This window comes from Cyphellophora attinorum (assembly GCF_001299255.1).
Source record: "Cyphellophora attinorum strain CBS 131958 chromosome Unknown Contig33, whole genome shotgun sequence".
NCBI lineage: Eukaryota > Fungi > Ascomycota > Eurotiomycetes > Chaetothyriales > Cyphellophoraceae > Cyphellophora > Cyphellophora attinorum.
Window position 1 is genome coordinate 169,064 of NW_017253261.1, and position 13,906 is coordinate 182,969.

Below are 13,906 nucleotides of genomic sequence, written 5' to 3' on the forward strand. Positions count from 1 at the left end.
GATGTGACGAACGGTGCCTGCAAGCTCTCTTCAGGATTGAGATGGTCAGTGAGGGCTAGTAGAAATTTACAGCAGCACTACTAGTTGCGCTTCGCAGAGAGAGGAAACTTCGTTCGGCTTGAAATCTAGCTAAGCAGGCGCGACTCTCAGCGCATCGCGCCTACGGTTTGCCCATGAAGATGCCACGACGTCCTGCCCGGGTGAGTGAGCAGGTAGGTATGGTGTGGACGTTTTCACTGTCCAAATCTCATATTTATATCACAGGTACATGGACGATCCTTCGCTCTTGCCTCCTGTAAGCCGCCCTTGCAACATCACGGTCAACCTTTCTCGCGAGCAGTAGCTCGCCGACAAGATTGAGTACTTCTGCTCTGTATGCGGGCCTTCTCCATGTACCTGAATATTGATATCGCGACCATGGTTAGCCTTGCAGCAGTGACCTGGTAAGTTGCATGATCTCGACGGGGGCACAAGGTAATTTTTGGTCTTTGTCGTAAGGCCGCAAGTGACTCTGCTTGTACCGTATTTTCGTGGCATGAGAAAAGCGCAACGGCTTGTTAAGCCACTTCAGGTGAAACCGAATGTGCCTGCGACCACCATCTTGTCTTGATCCTATCGTTCCTTGCCCTTAAGATGGTCTTCGTCCGTCGTGGGGCCATTGTCAAGAAAGATCGCAATGCCGTTCGAGTGGACAGCATGGACAGAAATATCGGTGTAGCTGCAGCAGTCAGTTTCTTGCAGTCCTTCAATTGGGACTTTTGCAGGCGGTGGCATAAGAGCTAGTCACTGAGCCTGGAGTGTGAAACAAAGTCATAATGGTCAGTGATTGCTGCGTAAGTCCCCCATATCGGAGGCTCTGGTGCTATGAGTCCCTCCAGATTGTTGTGACATATTACATCAGAGCGACAGAGAATATGGAATGATGAGCATAGGTGTAGGGCATGCGTTGCGGTATATCTTCTTGATATCGGCTTGACCATGAAGTGTGACCAAGATCTTGAAGTGGCGAGAGCGAGACATGAAGATTTACATCCATCACTTGTCGACACCAACAGACTGAATGGCTGCTATGACTGATCTGACTTGGTATTTGTTATATTTTGAAGAGACCTTCGACCTCATTCGAAGATATAGCTTCTTGTCATAGAGGCAGGCCGAAGTACGCAGCAGGTGCGACGCTGAAGGTGATAAAGCGATGCCAAGTCATTATTGGCTTCAAGAAGCTGGAAACATAGCATTAGGGTAGTCCGATGCATATAGATGATATTTGCAACATAAGTTGAGTGTCGTTGCGGTGTATTGAAGATGGTAAAGGTCCTGAGCTGAAGACTTGACGTTGGCTTTGAGGTGGAATTGGGCTTTGCCGAGACCCTGAATGCCCGCCTCTCCCTTCCACTTCGCGCACCAGCATCAGCCTCGATTCGACTGATATAGAGACCCAGATGGACAGACAGGAAGATCCTACACTTCAGCAACGTATCGAGCTCGGCCACATCGTCGCCCTCTGGCTCGTACGCCCCATTGAGAAGGACCATTCTATATGGCATAGCAAGAGCAGGATATTGGAGCATTACCGGAGGCTGGCAGGACCTCAGAACAGGTACATCGATATCTGCATTGTGGCACATCAGAACTGATCAAAGTCTAGCCGGCACTGTGCGTTGATCAAGCATTCACTCGAGTCGATCAGCAATCGATCTTTTATACGATTTTTCGAGTCTTTCGTTTTCCATTATATCAGATCGGAATATCCCATATTGAGCATATTTCATAATGGCGGAAGTCATGAGTACATCAACAATGCCAGCAAATATCTCATCCAATGATGAAGACGTTGTCATGGTGGACGGAAATGCACCTGAGTATGTGGAAACTTTGCCATGGTTGTGGCTTATAATCCTTAGTACTGGCCCTGGCAGACCTTGCTGACATATAGATCTAGCATCCATGAAGCGACGCCGGCCGATTTCCCAGATCAGATCATCAAAATGGAAGACGATGATATGGACATCGTGTCGGAAGGTCATGGTAACTTCCTGAGAAGCTTGCAGACCAATAGTGAAGCTCGAGACTCTCCCAACAGCTCATTGACGTCGACCTCGATGCATTCGATTCCCTCTGACCACAAGCCTGCCCCAACATTCAACCCTGTGATCAAACAGGAAGTCACCAGCAGCGACAATCAGCGGTATCTTTACACCAAAGCCCCTGTCACTTGTCGGGCCAGGTCATCGATACCTCCACGACTTCCAGCGGGCGAGTATGCCAATCAATGCATCACTGCTGCTGAGAACTCGAGACTTGATCCTTTCAAGCTCCATGAGGATGAGCACAAACTGCTTCAGGATAAGCTTTGTCAGCTGCATGTTACGGTGTATCTGAACATTCGCAATGGCATCCTTCGATTATGGGCGAGGAATCCCAGTGTCAGCGTTAGCCTTGAGGAAGCCATTGGCTGCATCAAGGACGAGCGCTGGACCCGACTGGCCTGCTTTGCATATGAATGGCTCGTACGGCGTGGCTACATCAACTTCGGCTGTGTCGCTGCTCCCATGGCGACCAAACAGTCACGGGCCAGGCGGAAGGATGGACCTGCAAAGGAGACGATTGTCGTCATTGGTGGCGGTGTGGCTGGTCTGAGTACTGCTCGACAGCTTACGAACCTGTTCCATCATTTCCCAGATCAGACGACACCCAAGGTCATCGTGCTAGAAGGCCGCAGCCGCATTGGTGGCCGGATATACTCACATCCGCTGACCAGCATGCGGTCTTCTATCCTGACTCCTGAACAGCGAGCTACAGCAGAGATGGGCGCCCATATCATTGTCGGATTCGAGAAAGGTAATCCGCTCGACGCCATCATTCGTGGCCAGCTTGCGCTGAACTACCATTTACTGCGAGACCTATCAACGCTGTACGACGTAGATGGGTCACCAGTCAACGGAGCCAGTGACGCCATGATCGAACGCCTCTACAACGATGTCCTCGACCGAACGGGCGAATATCGCGTTAATCACACGATCAAGAAGACTGCGGAAGGTGACAAAGAAATGATCGAAGCTTGGCGAGATCCTCCACCGAACGAAGAGTCCGTCACAATAAAACAGTACGAAGAAGCTACCGCAGATGGGACAATAGATTTGTTACTACCCACGAAAAAGTCTCGACGAAGGGGTGCCGGGCACAAGGCTGCTAAAGGAGAACAGTCAAAAGAAGAGGTCGACACAGATATGGCAACAAAGAAGCAGTTACCTGCTGCTCAAGCCGCCAAAGAATTTGGATTCATGCTTAGGAAGACCACGCAGCTTGAGGAGACGCTCCAGCTGGACAATCTGGCTTCGAAACCAAATGCTTCGCTGGGAAGTGTCATGAATGCTGGTATCGAACAGTATCAGCAGTTCCTGGATCTCAAACCCTACGCCCTGCGACTCATCAATTGGCATTTTGCCAATCTCGAGTACGCGAATGCGTGTAATGTTGACAAGCTCAGCCTTCGCGCATGGGATCAGGATATCGGCAACGAATTCGAAGGAGAGCATGCACAAGTCGTTGGTGGATACCAGCAATTTCCTCGAGCTTTGTGGCGATATCCTGAAGCGTTGGATGTCCGGACCAACAAGCCTGTCCAAGCCATTCACTACGGCGCAGCTGGACTCGGTGGTAAGCCGACAGTGGTGTGCGAGGATGGAGAGGCTATTGAGGCCGATCGAGTCGTCTTCTCAGCGCCCCTGGGAGTGCTGAAGGAGCAAGCAATCAAGTTTGATCCTCCACTGCCCCAATGGAAGGCCGACGCCATCAAACGAATGGGTTTCGGACTCCTCAACAAACTCATCATGGTCTTCGAGAAACCATTCTGGGACACTGAGCGCGACATGTTCGGCTTACTACGTGCGCCTCGGGATAGCGCCGGGCAGGAGCAGGCAAACTACAAGCAGTGTCGAGGCCAATTCTACCTCTTCTGGAACTGTATCGACACAAGCGGCCTGCCCGTCCTCATCGCACTCATGGCCGGCGAAGCAGCGCATGAAGCTGAAAGGACACCCGACGCATTCCTAGTCGAAGATTGCCTCCACCAGCTGCGAAACGTCTTCGGCCACCAAAACGTGCCCTCACCCGTCGAGTCAATCGTCACTCGCTGGGGCTCAGACCGATTCGCGCGAGGCACATATTCATACGTCGCCGCCGAAGCAAAGGCCAACGATTACGACACCTTGGCCGCCCCCATCTCCAACACACTCTTCTTCGCCGGCGAAGCAACCATCGCCACACACCCAGCAACGGTCCACGGTGCCTACCTCTCCGGCCTCCGCGCAGCACACGAAGTCTACGAATCCCTCGTCGGCCCAATCGCCATCCCTTCAGTGCTCGTACCTCCTCCCTCCACCAAGTCCTCCATCTTCGCGCCCGCCGTCAAGGCTCAAACCACCACCAGCACCACCATCGACCTCACCGAAATCGATGGCCACCTCGCCCAACAACCAAAACGCAAAGGCGACGAGGTTCTCCCCGCCGGCACTTTCACCCGCCCCATGAAAGAAAACAACAACAAAGCCCTGCAAGAAGCTTGGGACGCAGCCATGTGGGTGCGCATCTACAACGACCTGGGCCCTCCACCCGTCAAACCCCCTAAACTCAACATCAACGCCTTCCTGTTGTTCTCGGGCGAGCACTGGGACGCCGTCAAGCAGCGCCTCGCCGACGCCAAAGCCGCTGCAGCTGCGACAGCAGCAGCAGCCGGCAAAGGCCACTGGAACAAAGGTCGAGGCAAGCAGACCGAGCGCGACCAAGTGCGCGTCGAGCTGGGCAAGATGTGGGCGAGTCTCGATGAGGAAGGGAAGAAGCCGTACACGGACACTGTGGCGCGGAATAGGGAGGAGAACGATAGGCTATTCAAGGAGTGGAGTGTGAAAGCCGCGGCGTGGGATAAGCGGACGTGGGAGGTCAAGGATGTGTGGGTCAAGGAGGGGAATAGTTTTGAGGAGTTTGTTGAGCGGAGAAGGGTTGAGGAGATGGAGCTGGACAAGGCGAGAGAAGGACTCTGAGGAGGACTTCAACAAGGTGGTATCTCTAGCAAGTGAGCGAGGGGTGAATAGCGAAATGAAATCGATGTTTTGTTAAGGAAAAGTGAGATGATTTCGAATTCACGATGCATATTCGATAACGGGGATGGAGTACGAGATTCAAGAACGAGATTCAGGGACGAAATTCAATCTCACAAGTGACATCGTACAGTTCAATGCTCTCATTCAACTACCCGACTTCAATACAACTCATTCCAACTCCGATACACAAAAATTCACAACCACAACTTCACTCTCCGCCAAACTCAAACCTCCTCGGCGCTTCCGCTCCCACTCCCACTAACACCCCCCAAATCACCACTCCCGCCACTACCACGACCACGCCCGCGCCGCGCACGCCCGCGTCGTAGCGGTATCCCAGCAGCCGCAATGGCCAACGGACTCATCGTCGGCGGAAGACTCCCAGTAACAGAACCAAGCTCTGGGTACCCATCTGAGCCATGATGAACACCAGTAATAGGATCAACGCCGGGACCAGCAAAGAACCCCGCTGCAATCTCTAGAGTCGTGCTGAAGCCCTCTAGGAGGCGCTCTAGCTCGGTGGCGAGCTCCTCGTTGGTTGCGCCGCTGCTTAGGGCGGCGAGGTTGGGTGGGTGGATGTTGGGGAACTCGATTGTTGGACGCGTTGGGGCAGAAGCAGGAGCGGGACCGCTGGGGAGGACGCTGGAGGTGGACTGCCCAGAAGAGTTGCTGCTGCTGATTGACGCGTTATTTGTCATGGCGTGAGCATTGGCGTTCGCGTTCAGGCGGGCTCCGGGAGGAATCATGGCTGCAGCTGGGCCGGGGAAGTTCTCATCGCCGATGCGTACTGTGCGGCTGGAATGGTTGGCGGAAGCAGGATCAGAGGACTGGACAGCGGAAGGCCAGGAATCTGGGAGAATGGTGCGGCCGCGCGTGACGTAGTAGCCGCCTATGCCGCCGTGTGGAGCAGTGTCTGCTTCTAGAGTGGCGGGACCGGGCATTTCGGAGTCGGAAGAGTTATCGAGGCCGAACGGGTCGACGTCTGCTGAGCTGGTGGAGGAGGTGATGGACATGGCGTCCGACATTGCGGTTGCGGGCCGCTGGTATGGGGGTGTGTCATCGTTCTCGATTGTGGTGAAATCGTTGGACGTGACTGGCATAGTCATCATTCGTGTGAGAGCAGCAGGTCGAGAGGGCGTCACGCGTTGAGCGGGTTGTTGGGTGATTGTGGTTTCTGGAGTTGGGTCTGGTTTCTGATCGTTCAGTTCCAGCATGGCACTATCGAATGACCAGTCCAGGGTTGCGCGAGCGCGAGTTTGTGATTGAGAGCGAGACGGCCGTGGTGATGGTTCGTTCTCTTCTTTCTGTTCGGGTCCTGGCTCAGATGCGTCCATTGGAGAAGGAGGAGCGTCAGTCGAAGCGCTGACATTGGTAGGTGTGGTTTCCGACGCGTCGTACGAGTCTTGAATACTCTGCCGCGTATGCTCGTCAGCAGGACCTGACATCCCTGCCATTGCACTCGCGAAAGACCATTCCATTGTGGCGCGCGCTGGGTTCCTTGATATGATTTCTGCAGCTTCTTGCAAACCTGGTTGCTTTGGTTTCTCTATCGATTCTGACCAACCTTGCTGGCCTGTTGCGAAGTCTTGTGCTGCCACTCCCAGAGGTTCTCTAGCTATGTCGTCTGCAGACGAGACCGGCGCGCGGTCAAGGTCTGATTTGTTGAGTCACGAGGACCTTTGGAGTCTGCTCTCTTCTGTCGTAATGTAGCTGCGTCGGCAAGTCGGATGGTTTGTTCTTGCTTCGGTGTATCTGCGTATGTGGTTTGGATATTGTCGTCGGTTCTTGGAGCAGGAGGAGCAAAGTCAGCCTCGTCGAAATCACCAAGATCGAGTACGTTGGACGCGATTGAGCTTGGTCTGTCTTCTGCCATAGCCCGGAAGGGCAAGTCTGATGTTCTTCGCTGTCCTAGTGGAGGAGGTTCAAGTACTGGCTTGAAATCAGTTTTGGTCTTGAACTCATATGCTGGTGCACCCTGGTCGAACAGATTCGAAAGATCTGCTGCACCTCTGTTGACGCGTGCTTCAAAGTTCGCTTTTTGCGCAGCAGTCAATTGTCGAGGAGGCGACAGCTCAGTGACTTTTGGTGGACCACGAGGTGTATCTTCTTCCTCGAACTCTGCTGTCAAGTCTGAAAGATCTGGTATCTCGAGGATGGTAGAAACGCGTCTCTCAAAATCTTGTGTCGTACTGAAGTTCCATTCGTCGCTGTCGCCAATCTTAGCGTCTGGATCCTCCGTTGCCGCGGCAGGAGCACCACCAGGCATGAACAGAGAAACGCGTTGCCCTCCACTGAACAACCACCCGTAATAATTTTGCACCAAGTCTGCAAGATCTGTCGTAGGATGCGACTCTTCTGTATTCGTCAAGAAGTCGTGCTCCAAGACATCTTTCATGGAAGGTCGAGATGCTGCGTCAGGACTGAGAGTGAATTTGACCAGATTTCGAAGGCCTTCACTGAAGTTCTCGTTGTCCGGCAGACTGATCGCCTGTTTGAGTCTCCGCATACGCGTTTTCAATTGCTGGCGTTCGCGCAGATCACTGTTTGGTGGCCTTCCGAGAGCGCATTCGTACAATGTGCATCCATATTCCCACACATCCACTTCATCAGAGTATTCGGGTCGTTCTGTCCACAATTCTGGAGGCATCCAATGGAGAGTACCGATGAACGTGCGCCTCTTGTCGGTTCGAGTGTCGAGGACGTTGGCTACGCCGAAGTCGCACAACTGAAGGTTCCCGTCTTCGTGGATCAAGACATTAGCAGCCTTGATATCGCGGTGAATGATGCCGGCCTCATGCAGTCCTTTGAGCGCTTTCCCGAGTTCTCGAGCGACGATGAGGATGTACTTCTCGGCGAGTCGGTCATTCGTGGCCCTCATCAGGGTTTTGACACTTCCTCCCGGACAGTGTTCGCAGATCAACCATAGTTGACTGTGTATTGGTAGAGCTTCGATCATGGGATTCAAGTTGATAGCACCACTATCCTGTGCTTGTCTCAGTATCCGAATCTCTCTGTTGAAGTCTCTGATTTGTTCATCTTTCTGTTCGCCATATGCAGCGAAATCAGCATCGTCCACGTCCAAGACCTTGATCGCAACGACTTTGTTGCTTGCCTTCTGCCGGCTGTTGGCGATAGTCAGTACGAAGAAGCGTGGAGGCTATATATACATACCCTTTGTACACTCTACCGAAGCTGCCCTTGCCAATGAGTTCGTCGAAAGTGTAGCCGGGAGGCTCTTCATTACTTCGCTTGCATTTCTCGATCACTGCTCGCTCTTGCTGCTTTGCAAGTCGCATCGCCTCTCTTCGGTGGGCCGTCAACGCTGCGGCTGACTGGGGACGGAGGGAGCTCATGATGGGCACGAACTAACGACTCTCGGGAGGAATTCTAATTAGGGAAAACAATTCTGTAAGTCCGTCTTCTGGGTCTCGGTCTGCGACACAATTGCGGGCAATCTTACGTTGCTTGATATTCCAGGCTTTCTCAAGCTGGGCAGCTTCCTCGGGATCCTCGGGAATGGGTAGGTCGGTTTCAGATTTAGCGGCGAGCAACTTCCGGTAGAGGCTCTCTCTAAGTCGGAGTGGTGGGATGTCTTTAGCTTCGGCTACAATGTCGACACTTCGTGGTTGATTGTTATGGCGAGGAACCGATGGAATCGTCGTTGGAGCAAAAGTATTCACGATATCTTGGTAGGAGGGACCGATGAAGTCTCGGCGAGTGGCAGGAGCAAAGTTAGTGTCTTCGTAGTAGTCTGGTACAGGGACAGGAGGTGAAGTCGTTCTTGTCACTCCAGCTTCCTCGTATGCTTGCTCGAAAGACCAATTGGGAAGGTTCGGGTGCTGCTGCTTCTCGACAAAGTTGCTGTCTTCGAAGTACTTGGGTGCCTTAGCCCGGTCTTGGCGCTTCCGAGCCCGATTCTCGTGATATCGTTGGACTGCAGGATCTACCTGCTTCGATGGCGTCGCCTCGGCTTCTTCGTCGTCGGCGGCAGCGGGAAAAGCCTCCCTGCTCTTCCGCTCGATCTCCTCCCGCCGCTTGATGATTCGAAGCGCAGCGGGAGTAAGATGGCGTCGTGTTTGGCGCTCTTCTTCTGGGGACTTAAAGTACCCCTTTTCGGTTGAGAACCGGTTGGAGGCACCGGCAGCCGGGACGCCGCGAAAGAAGTCGCGCAAAGGCGACTTCTCTGGCACTGGTGGTGCCCCAGAAACAGGAGCCGCGCCAGGGAGAGCAGGAAGGGCGAGAGGAGGAGGAGGGCCGGCGGTGGCGGGCCGGGAGGGAGCACGCTGCTGCCACCAGTTGTCTGGCTTGAGTGTGACCTTTTTAGGTCCTTTGTTCACCTTAGCAGGTGAGTTCTCACTCATTTTGATTGACAACTGGAGAGCAAAGGAGAAAGAAGATTGTGAAGCTGGCGGGACATACCTGATCATACAAAACGCGCTCTCACGCGTTTGCAAGGCCTTGGCGTGAAGTGTTGATACCAGAAGGCAACGTTGCTGTGCAACGCTCTCTGTGAGTCAAGGGGCAGCAAGCAGAAGCACAAGGCTGCGAAACGCCCTCTTCTATTCCCTGAAGCGCGCCGACTCGTCCAGATGGCCTTACAAATCCAAAAAGCTGTGCTGCGATGCTCGATTCGCGCGTACCAGGAGGCAATGTCAGAACCACCCAGGATACAGGAACTGAAATGGCGAGTCTCCTCCAATGCTCTGGCCTCCAAGAATCTTAAGACTAAAGATGGCCCTGGAAAAGAAGGAAGAAACGCCCTGCAATGCACTCGAATTCCTGCTTCCTAAGGTGGCGAGTACTGCCTACGCAAGCCCGCGTCGCTATCCAATGGCTCCGTCAGCGTGCTACAGTCCAGCAGCATCTCCGTCGTCGCTCAACAGAACCAGCTTCCGAGATGATTTGGGTGTGACGGGAATACCAAGTGGCTCAGGCAATGCTTCTGAGACTATCGCAAGAATCGCTTCAGTGATCAATAAAGTATCGTGTCGACCCTAGAAACGCCGTTTGTAGATGCCAGGGAGGTCGCGGTCGACTCTTCCTCGGATCTGCCTGAGCCAGCAACACTTCTGGCGGTCAAGTCATACTGCCTACGAGGAAAGGAGGTCGGGCACATCCATCTTGGCGTGCAACACGGATTTCGTCTCCGGGGGCCATTTGTGGCACATCGCATTGGTTGACTTTGGGAAACGATCCACATTTACACATGGACGCAGCAGGACCAATCTGATATGCAGGCATTATTCATGAGTCTATATGCAAGATGCTAATTAAGAATAGAACTGCGCCGGACAGCAGAGCCGCTAGACAGGTTGCGTCAAACCACCGATTGCTGGCCATGCCGGCTGGTGCCAGCCTTCCAGCAGAACTGGACGTCGTGGCGGCGGGTTCGGAAGGCGAGGTGACCGTCGGAGAAGGTGCGGTGCTTGCTGCTCGTGTCGAGGTCGCAGACTGTACTATTGCCGTGGACTTCGGGCGATCATCAGAATCACCATCCCGGATCAGGTGCAAGTTGTACCCCGGCTTAACCTGAGACACCGTCTGCTCGCCGGCATGCATCACCTCAAATCCAAACTCGAGCTGCCCTAGCCAAAGTGCTCCAGACAGTAGACCCTTCTGCCAGATGTATCGGAGCAGGGGCGAATAGTCTGCATCAGTACTGGTCATGTTGCTTTCCGACAACCACGAGAAGACATGCTGGCCTTGTGCATTCCAGCCGTGGTATAGACTGAAGTCCATGCCATCGACTTCGACTGTATCGACTGCTGGCGTTGACTCAAAGTATCCCAACGGAACGCTGCAGGACGGATCAGCCAGTCACTCAAATCGACTTCTGAGTCAGAGGGACTCACATGGTGGGTGTGCGCCAAAACCAGATCATGATTTCAATCGGAGGCCCTACTTGTGTGCTGTTCCAAGCATCGTCGCTGAGGAACACATCGATTGCTGCATTCTGGCGCACATATGTTTCATCGTATGCCTGCGCTTGCTCTTCTGGACTGCTGTTCTCTGTGCCTTGAACATAGATGCTCCAATCTGCCTTGAAATCGAGCGCGCTGATGTTCCAGAACAGGACAGGAAGTCTCGAAGGGTGTACTTTCATCCTGGGAAAGGACTTCACCAGTTCTGGATTGCCAGTGAACTGGTAGGTAACGGACCAGGATGCTCCTTCGTCAAAGACCGAAAGGCATTGGGAACCATTGTCCAAGGCACCCTCGCCCCATACATTGTTATTGACTAGGATTCCAAATGAGTTCGGTGCGATTGGACTCGGGGGACAATGCGCTCACACTCGTAGGGGGTGCTTGCGCTCGTGGAATTGAAGGAATCGTTGGCCTGGCACAATGTTACGTTGTTACCGCCATCCTGGGCGAGGACTGGCGGCCAGATCGGTGCCAGCAATGCCAGACACCATCCACCAAATGCTGCTTTCATGAGATGCACATACAGATCATGGAGTGAAGGAGGAACGATCGCAAGCGAAGCATCACTGAACACAAACCGTGCGCAAATTTGATTTCTGGGCCTGAAGCTTGGATGGCTGCGAGGTCTGCGCGTTCTGAGACATCCCCGCCCCAACCCAGAAATCGTGGCAATGCATTCTGCGAGCGAGGGTATTGACCTGGATAACGCGTGTCAAATGGTCTTTGAACGGTCAAGTCCTTGCGGTAGCATCAATGAGGCAGATGCAGGAAGGATGGAAGCATGCTTGCTATCTGGCCTGCGTCAGAAATTGAGAGATAACACTGTCTCATGCTGGCCTTGGCGTCCCAGCATTCTGGTCTGAACTCTCTTCGATGTGGTATTTTTAGGTGTCGATCCGCCGATGTCACCAACGAACATAGCCCTGTGATGGCATGAATTAGAAATGTCAAGTTCTCGCTGTATACCGGTGATTAGACGGCTATGTCCAAGTCAGCGACGACCGTCTTGCGTCCGACTGACAGCCACGGCACGGTGGACGGGTGGTGGAACATCCATATCATCTGTAGGCTCGTGCCAGCGAGAGCGGCTTAGACGGAGGTCATGGCAAAGGTCGTTCCTTCCTGACGGATTGGCACATCAGTGCAGTTGCGACCGCTTGATCAGCACAATTTCACCCGCAATTTCTTCACGTAATTCCACATGTAATCCCACAGCCAACAGCACATCTCTCGAAATCCCAAACAACCCGATTTCTTCTGACCAAACGGGCAACGTGACAGAAATCTCGACAAGAAAGAAGGCCTGCGACCAGCTTTAGGCACGGTCCGCCGTGATTGATATGCCCCCAATGGACGCCTTTTTACCCCAGGATCGTCGCGGCATTGGTGGGAAGCCACCACCGCGAACACGATCTACCTGCAACTACACCTGTTCATTCGTGTCAAAAGTTCCTTCTGACATCTTCTCCTCCAAGACAGCATGGCTGTCTCATGACTTTAGCTGCCTGCCACTGCCGAATGGCAGTACAAAGGACCGATGACTGCCCAATGGATCAAGGCGCAAGTACGGTAAGCAGCTGCAGGCTGATTGATCCGCACCGCAACGATTTCGAAACGGTGCCTCATGATATTCTCGGCAGGCAACAGGATGTCTGACTAACAAATGGACAATGGATGTCCAGAAAAGCAGACTCTCGACCTCGAGCCTCTGCTTTGTGAGAGGTTGGATCTATTCTTGCATCGCTTTGTTGCATTGATCTAAAGCTACTCATACCAAGTAACGCTGAAAGTTTACAGGCTGAGGCTGAGCGACTGCGAGGGATTTCTTGGGTATCTCACAAAATCATTGATATGCTATAGACCACATCTTCGGGACTTATTCTATCAATCACTCTAGAATCCAACTTACATTCGACATCTCGCAATCCCAATCACAGACATTCACAGCAAGATCATGGCTTCAAGACGAGCAGTGAGCTCATTACAGCCGCTTTGTGCACGCGCAACATCACAGAACACGACAACGACTGTGGCACGCAGTGGTCCCATCTGTCTACAGAGGTCGCTTCACAATGCAGTCCCCAATAGCAATAGAACCTCGTCCAGGTCCCGCGCTCTCACAACATACGCCCCATCACAGCCTCCAGTCTCGGCCCTGAATTTCTGGCAATCTACCACATTCAACACACCCCTTCTCAGGATACCAATACCCGACATGGTGCCAGCTCCACTATCATTCCCCATAACGAACCTCGTGTCAGACCTTCCAAGGCTGCGGACCACCGTCCGCTTCCAGTACTTCCCGGAATGCGAGTATCTTGTCCGCCGTTGTGTACCGAACGCTGCACGTGCTGTTGCATATGACTGGCGGCAGTCCACCTTAAGGCCTTCGTGGTCGTCAGAAGGCAACGCTGCTGGAGCGCATTTGCTACAAAGCATCCTGGGCGCCGAAGAAGCGATGGAATGGATTGGTCGGCGATGGGGCGTTGTGAGGGTGTTACGGATCCTGGACGCGCAAGGCGGTAGCCATGTGAGGCTGTCGATCGAAAGCAACGGATCGGACTGGATTGAGCAGCAGTCGGAGAGTGGATTTGCAGGTTCAAGTCGAGTGCTGCTTGATGTGCGCGTTCTGACGCTCTTCGATGCGTCGGCTCAAGCCGGCGATCTGGATCTTTCCTTTGTGTGCGCCTGATGGGAGGAATGGATGGTCATCGAATTAGTGGGAGCTTGTCCCATCGTCTCGCTGGGTATGTCCATTGCTGTTGAGCATGCATATGAGAATGCATTTAGCGTCGGAGTTTGGTTGTGATAGCATAGCGTGCCAGCTCGAAACAGGAAATCGTCCCAATCAAATGTTCCACCTTGTCCTCAGTCCTGCTC

The 13,906-nt window shown here is 53.3% G+C and overlaps 5 protein-coding genes across 5 annotated transcripts; 2 read left to right on the top strand and 3 right to left on the bottom strand.

Annotated features, from left to right (window-relative positions):
- Nucleotides 1–1,773: 1,773 nt before the first annotated feature.
- On the top strand, nucleotides 1,774–5,042 carry AB675_8921 (Lysine-specific histone demethylase 1A; the record flags this gene model as incomplete). The annotated part of the gene is made up of 2 exons (XM_018149410.1): nucleotides 1,774–1,862; nucleotides 1,943–5,042. 2 exons carry the CDS (start codon nucleotides 1,774–1,776, stop codon nucleotides 5,040–5,042), a joined length of 3,189 nt encoding a protein of 1,062 aa, XP_017996174.1.
- Nucleotides 5,043–5,326: 284 nt separating this feature from the next.
- Nucleotides 5,327–6,580, bottom strand: AB675_8922 (uncharacterized protein; the record flags this gene model as incomplete). The annotated part of the gene is made up of 1 exon (XM_018149411.1): nucleotides 5,327–6,580. The coding sequence occupies one exon, from the start codon at nucleotides 6,578–6,580 to the stop codon at nucleotides 5,327–5,329; it is 1,254 nt and encodes a 417-aa protein (XP_017996123.1).
- Nucleotides 6,581–6,717: 137 nt separating this feature from the next.
- On the bottom strand, nucleotides 6,718–9,463 carry AB675_8923 (Serine/threonine-protein kinase nak1; the record flags this gene model as incomplete). Its single annotated transcript, XM_018149412.1, has 3 exons — nucleotides 6,718–8,224; nucleotides 8,274–8,405; nucleotides 8,505–9,463. 3 exons carry the CDS (start codon nucleotides 9,461–9,463, stop codon nucleotides 6,718–6,720), a joined length of 2,598 nt encoding a protein of 865 aa, XP_017996114.1.
- Nucleotides 9,464–10,346: 883 nt separating this feature from the next.
- On the bottom strand, nucleotides 10,347–11,537 carry AB675_8924 (Endoglucanase A; the record flags this gene model as incomplete). Its single annotated transcript, XM_018149413.1, has 3 exons — nucleotides 10,347–10,899; nucleotides 10,955–11,339; nucleotides 11,393–11,537. The coding sequence occupies 3 exons, from the start codon at nucleotides 11,535–11,537 to the stop codon at nucleotides 10,347–10,349; spliced, it is 1,083 nt and encodes a 360-aa protein (XP_017996107.1).
- A 1,443-nt stretch (nucleotides 11,538–12,980) lies between these two features.
- On the top strand, nucleotides 12,981–13,718 carry AB675_8925 (uncharacterized protein; the record flags this gene model as incomplete). The annotated part of the gene is made up of 1 exon (XM_018149414.1): nucleotides 12,981–13,718. One exon carries the CDS (start codon nucleotides 12,981–12,983, stop codon nucleotides 13,716–13,718), a length of 738 nt encoding a protein of 245 aa, XP_017996129.1.
- Between the last annotated feature and the right edge of the window lie 188 nt (nucleotides 13,719–13,906).